The sequence below is a fragment of the Corvus cornix genome, chromosome 3 (genome assembly GCF_000738735.6).
Source record: "Corvus cornix cornix isolate S_Up_H32 chromosome 3, ASM73873v5, whole genome shotgun sequence".
In the NCBI taxonomy this organism is placed as follows: domain Eukaryota; kingdom Metazoa; phylum Chordata; class Aves; order Passeriformes; family Corvidae; genus Corvus; species Corvus cornix.
The window spans coordinates 12,602,739-12,624,438 of NC_047056.1; the positions used below are offsets into that span (position 1 = coordinate 12,602,739).

General features: G+C 38.9%; 1 protein-coding gene across 2 annotated transcripts in view; it reads right to left on the reverse strand.

Annotated features, from left to right (window-relative positions):
* Positions 1-3,217: 3,217 nt before the first annotated feature.
* Positions 3,218-21,700, reverse strand: part of NVL (nuclear VCP like) — a 40,632-nt gene continuing 22,149 nt past the window's right edge. The window contains exons 19-23 of one of the 2 annotated variants that reach the window (XM_039570054.1): positions 16,405-16,511; positions 12,645-12,721; positions 9,787-9,875; positions 5,866-5,936; positions 3,218-4,073 (exon numbers count right to left, since the gene is read on the reverse strand). In XM_039570054.1, coding sequence (XP_039425988.1) covers positions 4,029-4,073; positions 5,866-5,936; positions 9,787-9,875; positions 12,645-12,721; positions 16,405-16,511 — 389 coding nt within the window. In that variant the 3' untranslated portion in view covers positions 3,218-4,028. Of the gene's footprint in view, positions 4,074-5,865; positions 5,937-9,786; positions 9,876-12,644; positions 12,722-16,404; positions 16,512-18,307; positions 18,499-21,700 lie in introns of those variants that run through there. The other variant, XM_039570055.1, reaches the window with a different exon arrangement.

The following is a 21,700-nucleotide window of genomic DNA, read 5'->3' on the forward strand; positions in this document are numbered from 1 at the left end:
ATAGTTTCATCCCTAAAAAACAGTTAGAAGCATTTCTGAACCACTGGGAAAAGTAATTAGGACCAGTTGGCCCTACTTGACTTGTTTGATATATTCTAAATGAACAGTGAATGTAAGTATGACTGGAGAAAGCATGGTGTTTACTCCAAAGGCATGACATAGAAATATGAAACGCTAACATTTTTTTTAAAAAATACATATGCACCATCTAGTTATTGTTTTAAGGAATTAAATAGTTTTCATTAATACAATTAAAACATATCTGGCAGAAATGGGTTAGTATAATTTTTGAAACATTTTATCTGAAAGTTGGAGGGAGCTTGTGGAGAGCAAATTTGAAGCTAAAGAGCATCAAGAACCCTGACAGTTAACCCAGTTGTTTTTTCTGAATCTATTCAGATGGAATGAGTTAACTTTGGTGTTTCCACACGTTTGTTAGGGTTTGTTCCTTTCAGTTTGTCAGTTTGGAAAACATCTTATGTGAAATCAGTCAGGAGTTTTAACTGTCACCCAAGTATTTTAGCTGCAGTTAAATTGTGCAGAGCTCTGAATCCCCTTCAGGCCTTTTAGAGTAACTTGCAGTTTTCAGAATAAACTTCCTTGCATGGCTTTTAACACTCCCTGCCCCCAATTATCTGAAGCTGCTTAAGTGGAATAAGTAATGCATCCTGGAATCTGATTGTACTAGGCATTAGTTTTCCCACAGGACAGGCGTGGGTATGCTTCTCTTTCAGAACAACTCTTGCCTCTGGCATTCCTGATTTGCTGTTGAACCTGACTCCTTCCCAACATTAACGTGCTAAATGGGTGCATCTGTCTGGTTGCAGAGCTCCCTGCTGTCAGAGCCAGGGCAGGACTTCCTCCCTGGAACCAGAGGTCAGTTTAAACAGTTCAGATTTCCAGTTGTGTGTCTCAGAACTCCTCTGGTGAAGTCATTAAATGAGCTGGTGAGCACATAAGACAAAGGTCTCCAGGTGTTGAGACATGGATCTGTTGATGGTGGTCTTCTGGGGCTGCCAACATTTGCTTCTGCAAGGTCCTAGGAAAACAATCGGATAAAGAGGTGTGTCTGGATCATGTGGATCTGCCTTTAGCACAGCAACCTGCAACTCCACACAATTATCTCTTCTCTAGCAAATCTATTTCACAATCAAGCCTGAAGTGGGATATATGACTTCAGTCAGGACAAAGATGTGGAAAAAGTTTCCTATTGAGCCATGACTGAAGACAGTATTTTTCTTTTCTCCTTTCAACAGTCCCCCACACAGTGCACTGCCTCTGCCCCCTATCCATGCCTCTGCTATGCTCTGGGACAGGATCATTCTTGTGGTTTAGATATGTTGCTAGCCTCAGGAAAAGAGAGAGGAGAATGGCATGATGAACAATTTCTTGATCTTGTCACAACAGAAACAAGATGACTGGAGGCAAAACCTCGAGGCATGTCTGTTAGGAGGGGTGGTAGCTGCATATGCAGAACAAAATATTTGTCTCTATTGCATGAAAGGGCTCATTCCTTAAAGCAGTTCCCATTTTCTGTGTACAAAGGATCTCCTCCGTACAAAGGATCATTGTTTTTTTAGTGATATATACTATAGCCTGAGCAGAATTTCCCACAAGGAGCAGTGTGGGTGCAACACTTGGGTGTGAGCAGGCAAATGGAGTTCAGCTGCCGACCCTTGCCTGCTCCCTGCTGCACACAGAGCCCAGACAAGGTAAGCAAGCAGGATATGGACACTTGACTGATTTGGCTTTTTCTGCCTTTCACTTTCACTTCAGATTTTCTTGTGCATTCAAACCCTCCTGCACCCCACTTCCTCTTCCCTTATCACCTGTTAAGAAGAATGATCATGAGACACCTTGAATAATAAACATGTTTTGTGTTGGCACTCTTGACAAGACTGTAGTGCTGTTAGTACTACTTGACAGCATTTCCTCCCTTATCTTGCCTGGCACGTCCTTCTTTGCTTTCTTGCTCCATACATACACAGAAATAATGCCATCATAAAAGGAAAGGAAAATTCTTAGGTGGATATGCCAGGGCTTGAGGATTCCACTCCTGCCTAAGCTCATCAGCTGCAGCTATCCTCAAGGACAGTAACAGGAATCTTCTCTGTATATCCATAAAGGAGAAATAACTTCATTGGTTCACTCAGCCACTCAAGTGAATTGAGTGTATCATTATTATTATTATACTGTTGTAGTATTATGAGCAAAGACTGAGAGAAATGTGTTTGTGCAGCCTTGAGAAAATAAAGCTTAGGGAGAGAATTTATCACTGTGTTCCAGGGATGGTTACAAAGAAGATGGAGACTCCCTTTTATAAGGGTGATGTGGAAAAGAGGAGGGGTAAGGAGTGCAAGTTACTCCTGGGGTGCTTCCCACTGGGAATGAGGAAAACGATTCCACTGGCTGATTGTACTCATTGTGAAGAATCTCCCCAGTGTCACACACTTGTAGGATTCAGCTGGACAGGGTGCTGGGCCATTGTGTCTAGACTGCTTTTTGCCAAGAAAGGTTGAACGAGATGATCATTGAAGTTTCCTTCCAACATGGTATTGATTGAAAATGATGATCCTTCACCTTGGATTTCTGGGAATCATAGCTGAAGCTTCAAGCCTGATTTGCAATTAAAAGCAGGCACATCATCATCATCTGCTTTATATACAGGGACTTAATTTGTTAGTCTTATGAGTTGGAATTTGAGTCACTGAGGCTCCAGCTTCCCTAGGAGAGGGAGGGAATGTCATACTATGTTGAGCAAAAATCCCAGTGGTAAGAACAAGCTCCCATGGGTGTCAGTGTTTTTAAAATGCAAGTCTGTGGTGATAAGTTACATGTGATAGCCTTCAACATGTACCTTTGGGTAAAAAGATGCAGGAGATTTCGTGTTAGCTGACAATTCTGAGAAGAATTTAAGATGTAAGGTACTGTTCTCTGTCAAGGTCAGTCCTAAAGTTAGATCTGGTTGTTCAGGGTATTTGTTTAAATGAATTCAAGTAGGAGACGAAATGATCTCCCTCTTGTTTAAGTAACTAGGGGAGGATGCTTACAGATTATATGTTGCTTACAAAAACTATTTTGTTGGGGTTCTTCCCTGAAGGATTGTAGGTTTCATAATCTGGCACTTTTCAGTGTTTTAACTTGGATACTGTCTGATTTGCTGACACTGAAAGTTAGGCAGTTATGACCTTCCTTCCAATATGGAATTTCTTGTATTAAAAAAAAAAAAAAAAGCTCTTGGCTTGCTTTTTAAAACAGTAACATTTTTATTTCTCCGGAGGATACTGAAACACTGTAAAAAAGTTTTTGTTGTTGCAAATTTATCTGTTTAAGAAAAATAATTAAGAACCAGCTTGTCAACTACCTCTTAATTCAAATGTTTTCTAGGTTGAATCATATTATAATAGCACTTTGCCAGTTTCCAAACTTTACTCTCTCCTAGGTAACCCTCCCAGCTTGCAATCTGTGGGCAGTTTATTTTGGTAAGGTGGAAGGAAGCTGTTAGCAGCTCTGAGAACCTGGGCTGGCACAATTATGTGTCACTGTACTCAGAAAATGCGTGCAGTAACATCCACTGCAGCACTTTCCCAGCCTACTTTCACAGCTCTGTCCTCCCAGTGCTTCTCTGTGTCCTCGTTCTAGAAAACATAGCACTTTTCTCTGGTGGTTGAAAACAGCTATTTGAGCAGTGTAAACACTTGGAGGGGCTAGCCTGTGCCTCAGATTTCAGATTCAGGGCACCAAATGTATCAGAATGGTATTAGCTTTTTAGCACTAAAAGCATTCATTTTGAAAATAGAAATGGTTATAAGCAGGAAGCATGTATTGTATCTTTTATTCTGGAGACAGTTAAATTAAGGATGCTTTAGAGCAGTAGGTTGTGATGACCTTCTTTTCAGATGCAGTATAAAAAGTTGAGAGATGGATTTAGTACAGCTTCTTTCCAACCTGTCTCTTGAAAACAGGCACAGGAACTGCAGAACTCTTCGCCAGTGTAGAACATCTCTTTTGGGAATTGTCCAAATGTATCACCTGCACAGTGACTGATGCAGTTCTTCATACATGACTTGATCCTAACAGTGCCAAGAGAATAGAAAAAATACCTCAGACAGTGGTAAAAAGCTTACACAATATTTAAAAGTGACTTTGTGTATTATTCAAGCAAGTGAAACAAACCAGCTCTATGAGCTACTAGCTGCATTTTAAAACATTTACAGACAAAAACCTAAATAAGGCAAACCCCTACTACCCTGGCTTATTAATGAGGGTCTCCAGGGAGAGTCACCAATGGTGTGTAGTTCACAGAGGCCTTGGGCAGAGTTCTTACTCTTTATGTTGCCATGCTGGGTTAGATGGCAGCTTCACTGAGAAGGTACTGCCCTCTTCACCAGGGAGCTGCTGAATTGACACTTTCCTGCCCCCCTCTAGTTCTGCACAATGAGCAGACATCATCTTTTGCTAATCTAACTTAACTGTTCCTTAACCCTTTGCACTGGTCACTCAAAATGACACTTTTGAGGAATGGAATACTTCCACTGAAATAACTGGCTTCAGAACGTGATGTCTGTCCACAGCTTTAAGGATTTTTTTTTGTTTATCTTGAGTCAACCAATTAAACCAAATACAGATGTGTATGGGGTAGAAGAGGTAAATGCACTAGATCAGTAAGATGTAGCTTTTTTAGCCTTTTTTTTTTTAGATTTTCCAGTATTCATAGCAAGGGCTGTAGAGTTTTTGTCAGACTGAATTTGTCTAGCAGATAGGAAGTAGACTCTGGAAACGGGAGATAAGTATCTTGTAGTGCAATAGATATTTCAAAATACCTAACTGAAAAGTCTTCAGATGAATATAATTGAAATATAGGACTCTCAGACATGCGATATTTAAGCTGCCTTTGAGATGCAGAATAACATTTTTGGTTAACCAGAAGAAATACGTTCTAATACTTCACAGTTATTATTCCTGTCCTATGTTAGAGGAGATGTTTTACATTTTTGTGGCTGTTTGCTTAGTGATTAGCAAAGGGAAAACAACAACCAACATCATCTTTAAAGGTTCTTGGAGCCACAGATCACTTTTAAATTTTATGAAAGGTCACTGACCATCAAAATACAATAATAATAAAAGGAAATAGTTAGCTAACTCCTCTCTGGCTAGCATTAAAAGTGAATACATTGCTGTATTCTGGCCGCAGTACACTCTTGGCAACACATGGAGACCTATATACAAGCTCTGCAATAATAGCAAGTCCTATACATTAACTATTAACTTCAAAATTACAGTAATTAAGGTGATTGAACAGCTTTCCTTTCAGTCATTAAAAGGAACGGGACATAAGGAAACGTTTACAACAGACTTCCTTGACAAATCCAAATAATGAAAAGAGTGATAAAAAGTAACTAAGATAATCAAGTGTGTTTTATGTCCCATGTCAAATTTACATCTCTTGCACACCAACAGAAAAGGCTGAGAATCTTTGTGTGTCATTGTCGTGGGGAAGGAAAGATTGTGGCAGGATGTGGTGCACTCTAAAGGCCTTGACTTCTAACTGAAAATTCAGCAGCCATAAGAGCTTAGGGCCAGGTTAATAATCAACCTGGGAATGTCAGTGAAGTCCAAGGCACCACACTAAAAGATAATCTTGGTAAGCCACCTACATGCAGTGCATCATCTACAGCTGAAAAGGGAGGCTTTAATTCCTGACCTTAACACAAACATCAGGTTTGTTAATGCAGAAACAGGTACTGTCAGTTTGAAATACATCTAAGTATGCTGCAACCTTAACCATTCCCACCAGTCTCCAGCATCACAAGAGTGTCCTTCCCAAGGGAGTAATGAGCTTTACATACTCGAATATTATCTTACCTTTTTGGATACTGAAGACTTCACTTTCCTAAAAGCTTCTTCAAAGTGTTTACGAGAAATCTTGATTCCTCCTTAAAGAACAGAGCATAATAAATTACTAAAATTGCAGACAAGTGGCAATTAAGTGACTGTTTTATGTATTTCAAGGCAGCGTTCAGGAAACCTAACTAACTAAATTCCCTTAACCTTTCTGGAAATGAATCCCTCAAAGCCTGTTGTTTCCAGTTTGGGGCGCCTTTTTTTTTAACATAAATTTAATATTAAGCTTCCCTGTTATTTAAGCAGTACCTAGAAAACATTTTGCTATCATTCCAATTCTACTCAATTTCTAAATAATTGGCTTCATATCATTGCCTTCTCTGATGTTAGACAGAAGTGATGAAAGCTTTCACTGTTACAACTCCCTGTGTTTAAGTTTATGCAAATTGCCATTTTGACCTTAATGCAGCTATCCACAGTAATTATTCCTAATAACAGCCTTCTGAACAGGTTTTCTTAGTATGTTAAAACATAAGCATACCTCAAATAAGTAATGGATTTCTCTGCTCTCACAAGGCAGTACCTTGTTTAATCTTAAGAATCCCAAGATGCTACTACTAGAAAGATTCATTACAAGCTGACACTGTGCACAGGTATCAGATATGACAGAAATACAAATTGTAGTCTTGTTTGGTGCATTTTTTAAATGTCTTTCATTAGGATGACTATTGCTTTTACTTCCACTTTTGCCACATGAAATGGGATGTGCCACCATGAAAAAACTGTTAATAGATTTTGAGCCCGAGTTGAACAAAAATCTTCTGCTGATATAGTAAAAGACTAAATAGCAAATGGAAGGTACTAAATTAAAAATGAAATATACCTTGTCAAAGGTATAAAGCAGAAGAGCAAATAGCCTACAGTTATTATTACCTGTGTTTAAAGTAAAGATGAAGGTTAAAGTTCACTGAACTAAACATACAACCTCACTGCTCTGTCATCTCACTTCTGTGGCACTCATATTCAACATTCCTATTACCAGATAAAGTTACACCCAGAAAAATTGAAGATGCAAGTTTAAAATGTTAGGAATTTAACCTGTTTCCCCAAGGAAATGCTATTTACAGTAAGGAAAAGGTTCCATTTGGGACTTTCTGAGAAGTCAGATTACTTTAAAACTCCATAAAACAATAAAATGAACCTACAAGAATTCACTTTTGCTTTCACTTTTGTTTTTAAGCATGTAACTTTTTAATCAAACTGTGACAATGCTATAGGGAGGGAGAAAATCTCCTGCTGGGTAGTTTACCTCTCATTGCAAGTAAGTTAGGCTACTTCATGCTTATTATGTGATAAAAGCTTGCCCAGAGCTTGATCATGTAGAAAATGGAGCTGTCAGTAATCCAGACCTTGGCTACTTGCATTAACACACTTTGCCTTGATTTCTGATGACAAAACCATTTAGTCTGAATAAGTAGGTACAAATATTTTATTGTTTAAAACCATTTATATTGATAAATCGGAATAATGAAGTATATCAACAGGTACAATCTTTTAAAAAAAAGACCAAGTACTTGAAACACTAAATATGAAATTGGTGTTTCCCTGTTTACATAGATGAGTGAGGGATAGGTGGTTCCTATCAAACAAGCACCAGATCTTGCTTTTCAAATTCAACTGCAAAGATGCAAAACTTCATTCTCACTTGTTAAACCACAGTTGCTCTTAAATGCTCTACCAAAAGGTCTCCCAGATTCTCTCATAGCCTTACAGACTATGCAGGTGATGTGGGGCCACTGGCTGTCTTTTATAAAAACATACCAAAAGGGTCATTGTTTAGAAGGTCTGTATTTGTCACTGCAGCTGAAATAGGTAAGAATCTCTCCTATTATGATATTTCTCATACCCTATACATTCTCTGCAACTAGATCTATTTGAAATAAATATACAAGATCAAGCCAAAGAGGTGAGTTAAGATGTTAATGGGAAGAAGTCCCCAGGAGCACATGGTATTCACCCAAAGTTTCTGAGGATCTGCTGCAGTAGGGTGAGTCCCACTCTGGCAGTGCTGCTGAAACCACTTTTATGCAGCATCTTGAGTGGTTTGGAAAAGGGAGGCAGAAGTGAAACTCCAAGTTTGCAAATGACAGTGAACCCTTCTGGGCAGTCAAATGCTGGGCCAATGATGAGGAAATCCAGGAGGACCTCATGCAAGTGGAAATCTGCCCAATTGTTTGGAATTTCCCCTACAAACTTCTGTATCTGGCAATTCTCAGACCATAGTCACTAACACGATCAGCTTGCCTGTTCAAGTTGGCAGTAGAATTTCTGAATTGTTCTACAAAATATCACAAAAAGGGTACCTTTCCATTTCACTTTCTAAAATTACCTTCAAGCAAACTAGTGCTGAGTGTTAAAAATACCACACCCCTGAATTTATTCCAGAGGAAAATATTAGGTCGAACAAGAAGTTGCAACAGTTTCTCCAGAACAGAAAGGAGCAGCCCTGATTCCAAAGCACTGACTGAGAAGGACACTCAGCACCCATCCACAGTCAAGCAGAGCATGGGAGGGAGGCAGCTGAGCGTGTCCTGTTGTCACGCTGAAGGACAAAAATCCCCAGTCTTATCTTGAAGATAAAAATGAACAGGGTTTCAAATCAGAAACCACCTTATATGTTTTCATATCAATCAGGGCTGATGTCTTGGAAGTCCAAGGACAGTCCAAGCAAGCAGCTGCTATAAACATGCAAATCAAGCCATGCATATATTAGGGAGTTGTTGCTGGCTGCCTACACATCCATACAGTCAGTGCTTAGGCTGCAATCCTAACTTGAAGGCTGAATTTAAGTGATGAACAGCTTTGAATAAAGTCTGCTCTATTCTGAACAATTATAAAAAAGAACTGGATAAACTCAGAAATTTCCATCTCAAATCAAGAGTTTTCTCCAGCTACAGCAAGCAAAATGGGTAACTGAGTCATACAGCAGCGAAGGTTTTCATAGCTCAGGGTGTTTTCCCCCTCTAGTTGAACATGCTTGTTGCCTCAGAACAAGGAATACAAACACTGCTCTGTTAACCTACTGGTTGCTAAAAACCAGACAAGACTGGATAGGTATTAGATCAAAAAGAAGCATTCAAAGCCATTAAAATTCCAGTGTTGTTCTTAGAAATCAGGGGCATAATGAAAGCCTATGACATTTTCCAAGGACACAATCTGAAAAGTCACAATTCCATCTTAGCTTTGCATTTTGACTTAAGGGTAAAATAAGAAACAAAATTACTGGAAAAAAATCTAGACAGACAGGCATGTTATATAAAAATTTCAATCTACAATTTAAATAATGCCAGGAACACACAATTTATACCAGAAGTTCAGACAGATAATGAAAGGGCAGAGAACGTACTTGAATCAATTTATAACTCCCTGTTAAAGTCCTGGCAAGAGGCACTGATGAGCTAAGCACCAAAGATCCAAAGTGGCACTCAGATTTTCCCAGCTCCATCAGTGCTGGATGTACATGCTCAGTTACACAACACAGCTGGGGGCCAAAGGTAGGTAATCAGGGAATGTGCAGTTTACAACCCTCCTCCAAATACGTCAGCACAATTAGTCTTTGGTAGTGATAGGGAAAATTGGCAAAGGGGTATTTAGTCTAGAAAATAATCAGCTTACATAACCATTTAACAGAATCTTTTCTTTAGGGTTGCAAGCTTCAATTCCTTAAAAATAAAAATTATGCTGACTTTCCAGCATAACCATTTTTCCTGTACCCTCCCCTACCTCCCCTTATGTGACTGACTTTTGTTTGGCTCAGAAGTCAATCAGTCAATGATACACAGCTTGCACAGCTTCATGCTTGTCTTGAACTACTTCAAACACTTTACATTCCATTTATCTTGTCACTATTCAGTTAAGATTTTCTTTTTAAAGCTTTCTTACCTTTCCTGCTTTGAGTATTCTGCAGGGCCATTTCCTGTCTCAAGGCACAAAGGGAAGCCTCACGCACAAGAGCAGAAAGGTCTGCCCCTCTAGAGATACAAACAACAGATTATTTGGAGAAAAATTCCTCTTGTCTTTTGCTGATGGCAGATAGAAAGGCAAGACACTAAAAATGACATTAAAAATTGGTTGTGCTGTAACAAAGTTTCATCTTAAGAACATTGGAAAGAGGCCTGACGACTACCCAGTGTGCACCCTGCATTACGGAGTGATGCCCTTCAGATTTTAGTCACAGATTAAGATCAAATGAATTAAAAGCAAGGGAAGAGGCAAAAACCCCATCTTTGAAAACGCCAAAGAGTTGATAAATAATTTGCCACCTGGTTGGATCATAACTTCTTTTTTTTATAAATCTTATGAAAGAATCAAATGAAGTCCCTCATCTTTACAAAAAGTTGCTCAAAGCTGCACGAACAGTAAACATGCTTAAAATAACAGTATCTACAAAACATGGTCAGATCAGTTTAAGTACTTGTTTCCAGTTTCCTGGAACTGGAACAGCTGGAAGTTTTCACAAGCCTTTCAGCTGGTGAAAGTCATTTAACCAAAAAAAATTTTCAAAATTAACTCCCCATGCTTCATTTGGGGGTACTAGGCATAAAGTATTTAAAAAGCAAAAATTAAACCGAACCAGCTAAAAGAAAAACCCCCAAAAAAAACAAAAGCAAAGAAATCAAAACCGACAACAAAAACCCAAACACGCACACACAAAAAACCCCCAAACTCAAAATACAGATAAACTCAAACATCAAAAAAAGCACAACCAAACAACAAAACCCCAAACAAAAAAACCACAGAAACTCCACAACAAAAAAAACAAATCAAAATCCCCACACACTGAAAAAGAACAACATTGGACCATGTCATGGGTTAGCAAGCATAGTCCCGGAAGGGATGTCCTTGCTAAGGGGTGCTTACAGTTTCCTCTGGGAACTGATAGAACCTATCAGCTGGCCAGTTTGAATGTGGACAATTCTCTAAGCCACTTAAAGTTGTGACCACCTCTGTGATCCACATTTAAGAATAGGCAAACTGCCCCTCCAAGCTCTCTCTCGTTTCTGGCGCTGGGACAGGTGGCTGCGGGGACCGAGCAGGGCCCAGTGGGCCCGGCCAGGCCCTGCTTGGGCCAGGCTGGGCCGGGCCACGGCCATCCTGGAGCCATGGACCTGTTCCAGCCATGGAACCCCCCCCACTGCCTTGCCGTGGGCAGCTGGAGCTGCTCGGCTCTCCCCCCTCTCCACTGCGATAAGAAAAATTCAACATTCCAGCTGCAAAGCTGCAAGGCCGAGGTGAGATTAACCCTTTTTATTGCTGTGAAGAGCTGAAAACCTGAGGGAAGAGAGAGAGGAGATGCTTAAAGCTGAAATTCTGTTGTGAAGCTATGATATATCAGAGTATCCTGTTGTAATTTCATGAAGATATGGGGGGTGGAGCATTCAACTCGTGAGCAAAAGCACCTGCGCTGAGATAGGCAGATGCTGACGCAGCTGTAATTTCATGAGAAGTTTGGACAGGGAGAGATGAACCAGATGAGGACTTTTGCTCCAAATGGGAAAGGAGAAAACCTCAGTTCCTAGAGATGCTCCCAGAGATAGTCCTAACGATGAAGATGATGAAGACCCTTTGCTCCCAGGGAAGGAGAAGGGCCTCTGTTTTTGTTTCTGAACGGCTCAACCTTAAAATTGTACCCCAAAAAACTTCAAGAGTGGACCCTCGAAAGCAGTTGCGGGAAAAGCTGCAAGTCGGGGGGAAAGGACTCACACGCAGGCAGAGAGACTCCTCTTCCTAAATGGACTGAACAATATTTGGAAGTGGGCGGCTGTCTCGTTGTGATAATGTTTTCATAGCATGAGCAAGAAGAGACTTCTCTTTCTAAATGGACTGAACAAGGTTATTATGGAAGTGGTAACAGACTGAACATCTTAAGGGTTGTCTTTTTACATTGGCAGTGGGAGAAGGGAGGAAGGTGGGGGGAGGAGGAGAGTTCTGAAGGTGGTATAATTTTTTTTTCTTCTTTTAGGTCTGTTAATAAACTTCTTTATATTCTTTCAAGTTTGGTGCCTGTTTTGCATTTCTCCTAATTCTTATCTCACAGCAGATAAACAGTAATGAGTATTTTGGACCAAACCACTACAGACCATAAAACAATGAAAGGTGTAGGAAGAAAAAGTACTCATCTTTCCCAAGTAATATTGTGGCAAGCAGCCTGTTGTAAACTTTATCTTCTGTGAACTCCATAAAAACATTATTACTAACTTACTGAATAACTTAAAGCTTTTTAAGTTTTATGGACCATAACTGCAAATAATTCTGACAGATATGGCCATCAAGCTTTCCCTAAAGCCACACATTGCTATTCCCAAAGCACAAGTTGAAATGGGCCCTCATTACTTTGTCAAACAGATTGCTCTCAACTCTGTGACAAAACAAGTTGCTTATGGCTGTTTAACCAATTTGCTTTTATCATCATTATCAGCCCACAACTTAAAGAGGGCTCTTTTGTCCTCAGATGATGCAAGAATTATAAAATAAAAGCAAGGGAAACCAAGATGCCCGTACTGTTCTGTATTTACAACATGAAGAGGACTTTTCCAGATGAAGAAGACTTCAGCATCCATATATTCCTACCAACTTCTTGGAAAAAAGCACAAGTGAAAGCAAGAAAAATAGCCTGAGGGCAAAGGTTTGTAAAGTTGAGAAACCCTCTTAATAATACCAACAAAACACACCTGATCATGCATCAGAAGACTGCTGGCACTGCACCTTAAATAGGAAAGTCAAAAGTAGAAGGTACTCACGTGTAACAATCACAATGCTGACTGTAAGCAATTTCCTCCAGGCTTATATCACTGTCTAGTGGAGGTCGGGTGCCATCCTAAAGGGGTTGAGGTAAGAAAAAAGAGAAGGTAAGAAAACTTTTTTTTTACATAGGCCATCCCTGAAGTGATTAGTTATCTTTAATCAGGAATCATATAGGGGTCTGACAAATTTCATGCAATATCCACAAATACTAATATTTTTAATGTCAAACTGACAAGAAGGATAATCAGCCTTAAAACTATTTAATTATAAAATGTTAAGTATTGTTAAATTTTTACTTGCCACCCACAGATTAGATTTTCTCTAAGGAAATGATGGCCAGCCTGCCACAGGGCATTGTGGCACCAGCACTGTTCCATATGTGGAATAATAATAATAGCTGGTTGCTTCAGCAGCTTTGTTTAGCTGCAGCTCCTCTAGTTTTACTGTGTGTTGAAATCAAACAGCTAAGCAATAGGCATGTCAGTTTACTCTTGTCACCTTTAAGACTAAATTAATTATATATCTTTTATATTCTGGATATGAATTTTCAAACTTAGAAGTTTTCCATCTGGATTTCATAAAGGTTTACATATACTGTAGATTTTTGGACACTACTTTTCCACATTATTATTCCTTCCTCCACGAAGATCCCAGAAGTGGTTTCTTTTGTTATTATTTTTGCATCTCCAACAGCAAAAAATACTAAACTGCATTATAAATGGTATTTGAAACTAGCCAACAAAATTTCCAAACACTGTTAAGGTTGGAGATGCTCCCTGTTATCCTTAGACAACAGTAAAGTAGTATCACGATAGTGCAGAGATTCAAGATGTCTCTTGTATCAAACAGTGTCTGAGTTTTGACAGGAAAGAACACTTTTTTGATACAATAACGAATTTCTGCCAGAAACTCATTTGACAGAAATGAACAAATTCACATAATTATTTTCTGACTTCTTCAGAGGAACTAATATACTGCATATCTACAATATATTCAAGAGAAAAAATAAAATATATAGTAACTGGCAAGTTAAAACACTTCAATACTTAACAGGCAGTGGAACAGTCAAGGACTAGGCAGAGTAAGGAAACAATCTTGAATGAATGTTTAAATGTTAGAAAGGGAAAAAAACCATAGTAACATAACAAGTAACAAAAAAATAAAGGAGCAGCCTCATTTGAAAACATCCTGAAAGGAGAGACTTTAACCTGGAAACAAGGAAGCTTCATACTGTTTCATATGGGATATTTTAGTAATTCTTATAGGAAATTGCAAGCCAGAGAGATGCCTTCTCCACTACTACAAAATTTGAGGAGCAAATACACCGGGCATTTTTTGCTCTGCCTGCTCTGGTGCCAAGCTCTGAGCAGCAGAGGAGCTTGATGCAGCTTGCAGGAATGTCAGTCCAGTAGTAACAGAAACATGTGAAGACAGGATTCTCTTGCATAATGTGCATAATTGGGAATGACTGATTTGTACAAGTTAACTGAAATAAAAGTCTTTCACAACAAAGTTTCAGCCTACATTTAGGCTGTCTGTCTTCCTCCCCCAAGTCCCTTTTCTACCCCTCATGCTGCCTTTCTAAGCATCCATGTTTTCATTCAGCAGTGATTCTGTTTCCACATGCTGTGTGTGTATTCCTTGGAGATTTCTGGGAATGCATGCCATCATCCAGAAGCCACTCACATCTGCACCAAACATTTTGTTTTCTCTAGCCTTGAGCAGAGGTGTTCTCAAATTTTTCAAATTTCCTTACCTGGAATGCATGGGTGAAATCTGACAAAAATTAAAGTATTTCAATTAATTTAACACATTTTCCCCTCGTCTTACTCCATGTTCTTCTTTCAGGTAACTCCTACACATCTTTAAAGATTTAACTCCTCATTCACCACAAGGATTTGTAATCAAAATAGTCAGACTAGTGTGAATTAAGCATGCATGAAAGCATCTTGCATTCCAAAATGCGTGATAAACGACATGATAACCAGTGACAGGATCCACAGAAACCAAGGTGATAAACACTGTGTAATGTATTCCTTCTGTCACAAGAAGGCCCATAAGCAGATCAGGCCACATCAAATATGACTTCTCAGCAGAAGACAAAAATACTCTGGCAATGGGATAATAACAGGGTTACCACATCCCACTGCCACGCCTCTTGATGTTATCCCAACAGGAAGATAGGACTGTAGGCACAAAGATTCCCAGGAGAAGGGAGCAAAGACACTTTTCAGCCACCTCACCCAAGATTTATGGCAGTAAACCCAATTCTGAACTTGATTCTTGACGGGAAACTGAAAACAGCTCTCCCTAACAACCAGCTGGTCACTGCCAAACAAGAGGAAGTCAAAAGATGAAGTGAGAACTTAATTCTCACTTATTCTCAGTGCTTCCCACGAGTGATCCTGCCCCTGCCAGGTGGGTTTGTGTATCTTGGTGACTACATGTAGCTGTGAGAGTGTGAGCAAGGGAAGCTTGTGAGAGTGAGCGAAATCAGCTCTGTTTAATACCACCTTTTCCTCCAGTGAAGGGAGCAAAGCATCAAGCTCTGCTGCACTATTCTCCTACACCCCTAATAACCTTTGAAAATAAATTTGGTAAAACAAACATCATGATTCCTTACAGTGTGTTTGAAAAATGATTCAAGGATGTTACACTCAATTTCTCTCAACATCTCATGAAAAGCAATCATCTTTAAGAACAGGGTTATAAAAATAATTAACTGAAGTATTTCTGTAAAACTTAAAAACAACAAACTGGTCTAGTGCAAATAGCAAATGGAGGAACACTTAATATATTTTCATCCATGAAGTAATGCAGAGAACAAACGAAGGAAAGTCTAAAATCCTGAATTTGTAATGAGAATTCACTCTCTGAACATCCATTTTGGCATGAAAGAACAGGCTTGAACAAGTTCCCACTTTCTGAATTCTGAATCAACTATGGCCTATATACCACAACTTTAAGGTTACACAAGTGTGGATTATCTTTTATTACAAATACACTAAGTAATTTTTGCCACACTTCTCATAATGCTATCTTTCCTCTATAGTAAAGATTTTGTCTCCTTTGCAGCAAAAAACCCCGATCTGATAGAACACCTGCTCTTAACACTCAGTGTTGATCTACTGGAAAAAAGCAGAAAATATCCAAGTAATTCATAGTGCTCTGTATGTTCATTTTTAAGGCCTTGACTGCTGCTGTGCCATACTTGGAGAAATACACAGAATTCTATAGTCCAAGTCTCTGAGTGGCAGATTGTGCTGATAACTGTGGGGAGGACCCATGAAAGCACAGATTTCACATTTTCACATTTACTTTAACCTACAACCTCTATCATCACAAGCTTCCTTTAATCCTAAAGCCAATTACATGTCACAATTACTGTTAAGCAAATACAGATGGAGCTTGTGAATCATTCTGGTGAATGTCTGGAGCCTCCCAAAAAAAGCTTACAAAACACTTCTAGGCCCATTACTCACACAGATAGGAACCTTCTAATTAAATCTGTTCAAACTATGACTATAAAGGCAGCAACTTCTGTGTTTAACAGGTTTGCTTTAATCAAGATTCATCAGCCCCTTGCAATCTCAGAGCAAATTTAACAGCAGATGGGCTGAGGGATTATTTTTATGACCTCATGGAATACGTGAAAGTATTTAATGAGACAGGATCCTGCAATTCTTTGTAACATTTAATTTGTCTTACATCATTCCACCAAGCTTCAAGATTAAGGCTATATTTCCAAATACTCACTTTGGTGATGGTCTTTAAAATAGCAAGTCGATCTTCAGGTGGTGGCAAACCCACATAGAGGGTTTTATCCAGCCTACCAGGACGCAGGATAGCTGGGTCAATTATATCTTAGGGAGAGGAAAAATAGAAAAGAATTAACACAGAAATGAGATACACCCTTAGGAAAGTCTCCACATGAGAAGGAATATATGCATATTTGTACCAAGACTCCAAGAAGCATTTGTGCCGTGACGTGAAGCTCTGAGCATTAAAGTAGCTGACTGAAAAAGTTTCATTTTTTTGAATTTTGTCTCTACCACCCAGGACAGTTCAGCCACATCTGCTCAATGATGGCTCATAAATACCAGTTTCATTTCTTCACAGATGAAGACAACCATGTATCTGGCAATACAGAATTAGAACATTTTTGCTGAGGAATTCCACATCAATTATTAGCAGTTTGTTCTACTGGGAGGAACTCTACCCAATGGGACAGTGATAAGTCAAGCATAACAAGTACACAGGGCCAATCACAACCACCCATATGCAAACTTAATTTTATTGGTCATTTGCATTTCTACTACATAATAGTAATCTGAATGGTAAAACAGGAAACCCATGAAAGTACTAAATATAGCTGCAAAGTACAGAATTTGTTTCCCAGGAAGAACTACAGACTCCAAATTTATGATGTGTGGAGAAGTAAGAAAGCAAAAATTATCACAAATGTTTCTAGAAAATCATTCAAAGCTTAAGTGTAACAGAAATGTGTAGCAGCCTTTTAGAACCACAGGCTTCACTACTATGTACACAAACTAAGTCAGGATATAAATGCTTTTGGTATAACGAGATACAGACAGGGCATGTAACTTGGAAAAGGCCTCAATTTCTGTCTGTGTTTCAGCACAAACTGTCTGCATGGTATTTCTCAATGCTTCTTGATGCCCTATTTCCCCATCTACCAAAAACCAATAATGGTATTAACTGCTCTATTTCACTGAGGAATTCTATTGACTCGCCATCCCTGGAGGTACCAAAAAGATGTGTAGATGGGGCACTTGGGGACACGGTTTAGTAGTGGACTTGGCGGTGCTGAGTTAACAGGTGGACTCCATGATCTTTGAGGTCTTTTCCAACCTAAATGATTCTATGGCTCTATGATATCCTACATGCCACAGCAACATGAGCAGCAAAGTCACAAAAACACTCACAGAAGATATAAAGAAATCTACACTTTTACTGTAACAGACTATTTTCAAGTATATAAATTCTATGGATGTGTGAGGTAACTGCTGCAAGAACCTTTCCCAGAAGTGGCAGTTGACAGCTCCATCTAAGTCTAAAGCTGGAAATGATCAAGGCCTCCCAATGAGGCTGCTGACAGCCTGCATTGGCTCTGCCCTGCTGACAAAAGGGAGCTAACAGACAAACTGCAGCTGTGTACATTAAAGTGAAATGTGGGAAAAGTGAAGCTGCTAATCTTTACTGTATAGATGTTTTAAAGAAAACAGACACCACCCACGCCCTAAAACAGTAGCAGGGAAGTAAAGCTGTCCCTTTTTTGCAAATGAAAAAAGTTTGCTCAATTCTGTCAAGACCTGAACTACCTGATCCTACCACAATATGGTCTTGATCCACTTTTTAAAGATACTCATAGTTTTGTTCCAGTTGCTCTCCCACTTACGCTTAAAGAACAACTCCATTATCTTTTCCTTGGACAAAAGCATTTTTTTCCCCTAAGATACAGCAGTCAGGGGCAGAAGCATTTATGGAAGCAAAAATCAGCTACTGCGACTGTGATGAGAATGGTGAGGGGGGAAAAAGAAGTAATGACTGGTTGTATTAATTTAATCCAGGCCAGATGAAACAAGGGTTAAACAGAATCCCTGCCATGGCAGGCACAGACAAAAACATGTTACTTACACATCTGTGCATCGTTCCAGATGACACTTTCCCTTGCTTTTGACACAAGTGCACTTTCCTGTTCCTGTGTTTCTTGTCACATTATTAATAGGAGATGACAAAGTTCACTCAAAGGATCAATTACAAACACCAAAACAAATCCTCTCAATAGGGACTGCATTACAACACCAGGCACTTGCTGATTTCTTCATTCTAACATTCCAAAAATAAAATATTAAATAATATTTTAAAATATTAAGCTTGCTATGGAAAATACTGTTTCCATTTTGCATGCTGAGAACATGGTATTTGCTATTTGTCCAACAATGTGAAGTCAGTGATGTGGTCTGAAGTTGCATTCATCTTTTTGTATGGAAATGATCACACTGCCTGCATTCAAAGAGTTACCACAACTGACAGAACTTGATAAGCTGCAGTAATGGTGGTTTACAGCAACAAGACCACACCAAAGTTTAAAACAGAGATCTACACTCCCCATCTCCTTATGAATCAACTAATTTCATTCTTCTGGTTCAGACCTGGGCCTGAAGTTCTTGAAAACTCAAGTCACATAATGCAGAAAATTAGTATTTACTCATTGGGCAAACGCACTCATTAGATGCGCCTCATATCCATTCAAAAGAACTGAATAATGTTCCCCTTTAAGGAATTTCAAAACATTCCACCCTGATAAATCATAACACTCTCTCCATATCTATTACCTTAAAAGTTATCTAAACAGAAGAAAGTCAACTCATTTCAGATACATTTAACATTTTAATGAAATTAAGGTAGTTATCGCAGATACCCCTTTCAAAGCCTATTATTATCCCTTAAGTTGGAAAGGAAGTGAAGCATGGAAATGTGGTAAAACACAGCACTTCTTTTCCAAGCAGTTGTCTCACAGAGAGAATATACTCCTATTAGGAGAAATGTCTAGTTAATAATTTTCTGCCTTTCTGAGGTGGTCAGTGGTGTTGACTGTCATTAGAAGACAGCAGTATCATCTTCCAAATAATTTGACAAAATTACATAAGAAGATATTTAGAGTACATCTATTCCTTGTTTTGTTTTTAATAGTTAAAACAGGCACTAACCTCTAGAGAATTATGTCACATTACAGTTTGCTACACTGCTCTTCAAACTATTGCAAAATTTGACAGAATCATTACATTCTATTGAAAGTATCTGTGCATGAATTCCCTAAACAGGGACATTCTGTTTTTCTAAATAGAATCTGTTAATCCCACATTCATTTCTAGTTGATTATTCATTTCTTATCTCAACTGTACAGGAGCCAACCACATTTAGAGAAATTCAGTGCATACCAGCAGTGACAGCTGTTGTGTGAGTCCATCAAACTTCTCTTATACTCTCACTACAGCTTTCAAAAATATATTTGAAGTACACAAGATCTAGACCCTCCCATTTGTGATGTTCTGAAATGCAGGCTCAGAAGCCCTAAAAGGTTTTCTGAGACTCCAAGCAAACGCTGCAGTTAACAACTGAAGTTATTGTGAAAGATACACAACACTCAAGGGCTGCTGAAATGCACAAATATAATTTGTGTGAATTAGAACTATTATGAAAGAAATTGTTCCATGCCTCACGTATTAAGTGCTTTTCTTAGATGTTATCTTGCCTTTAATTCAGCAACATGTATAAACAGGTAAAAACATAAACAATGCCCAAACCCAAACTTTAACTATTGTTAAAGACTGGTGATTATTTTTTTTATTGTGTTTCAAAACATGTGGTTCACATGAATAGCTCTGAAAAAATTAAAATAAACTTGCTAACAAAAAATAGAACTCACTGGAACTACGATCATGCTCAAAGGTAACAGCAGAAGGGGAATTGTGCAAGAATTAATTTCAGAAAGCTAAAGAGAGAGGCCATGAATAAAAGCAAGACATCATCACAATTTATGTCAAGTTTAAAATCTTGACTGTTTCCTCATGTTACATACATAGTTAGTTCCCTAGATCCCAGGGGAAATGCTGCTGATGCCTTGGTAGCATTTCTCTAAGGAGTTTATAAATGCTCAAAGCCTAGGGAAGTAAGAGAAGAGTAGGAAGCAGCAGTATCCCATCCCAAAATTCAAACTGGTAACCAGAAAATTGTGGGAAATTATAGATTTTTTTTAACAGTAGTGTTTGGCAGTTGTGTAGTATTTAGTCTTGGATTTGGGGAAGGAAGTAGACTGGAAAAGAATATAATTATTCTGACCCATTAAAGGTCTAACAAGACATGACATTTCTGCCTCTATTTTTTCCCCCCTCTCTCTCTAACGATATTGAGTACTTTAAAAGTTTAATCATCTTCAGACAAAGTTTGACATTGATTCTGCATTTAGGTGGAAAGAGATTGAGTTTGGAATACAGCATCCCTGCTAATTTAGAAGGAGTCAAGAAATATCTACAGGGGACTTTCAAAGTCACTGAGTAAGTGCAAAAACCACTCAAATACCCTGCTTTTTAGGGCACATCAAAGGCTTATTTCAGCACTGCCAGAATAAGAATTACCACTTGCAGATTGTATTTGATAAACAAAGGAACCAATCTATTGTGCCTGTCCTTTTGGCAAAATAGGAATTAAAACCTTCCAAGTGTTTAAAGGCCATATAAACGAGAATTTGGCAGTCTTTAGCCATGGGGTACAAACCACCACCATTTCACAGTAACACCTTGTCCTGGGTGCCAACACCTCACTGGAACAACTGTGCCAGGAACGTACCTTGATGCCAAAAGTGGTTGAGCCATTGCTAGCCTAACTGCAACTACTCCTAAATAATAACAATAACAATAATAATAATAGCAATAACAGTAACAACAACAACAACAGTAATAATAACTTATGAGAGAAGACTTTTCCTATTGCATAATGATTTCAGACTACAATGCTGACAACAAGCACTGACAGTCATGAACAGTACCAGCAACCAACTATCAAAGCTACCATGCATGCAGTCACTCTAAAAAAAGAAGCATCTTGAAAAGCCATTTTCTCTCCCAATAAATTCTACTAACATGGGTTAAAAGCCATGGGATCTCACACTTGACAGTACTGGCCCAGTGGAAGACTGCAGGCAGTTCTGCTAGGACACATACATTATTCAGATTTACATTACACAACCCCCCACCCCAGCAGCACCCTCTATTCACCACGACAACGACAGAAAAATCTTTCTTACAAAGATTAAAGACCTTCTCAGGCACCACAGCTTTAACTGTTTGTGGGAATCACTTCAACATAGTAGCCAGTATAAGCTATGCTTGTCCTACAGGTCTCTGCCTGGGCTTTGCATTCTTAAGGTGGTTAAGAGTGCTTTACTAGCACAGACTTCCCTGCTCTCTACCTGCAACGTGCTCCTATTAGGTACCCAGACCACACCAGCAAAACTTCATGTGGTGAA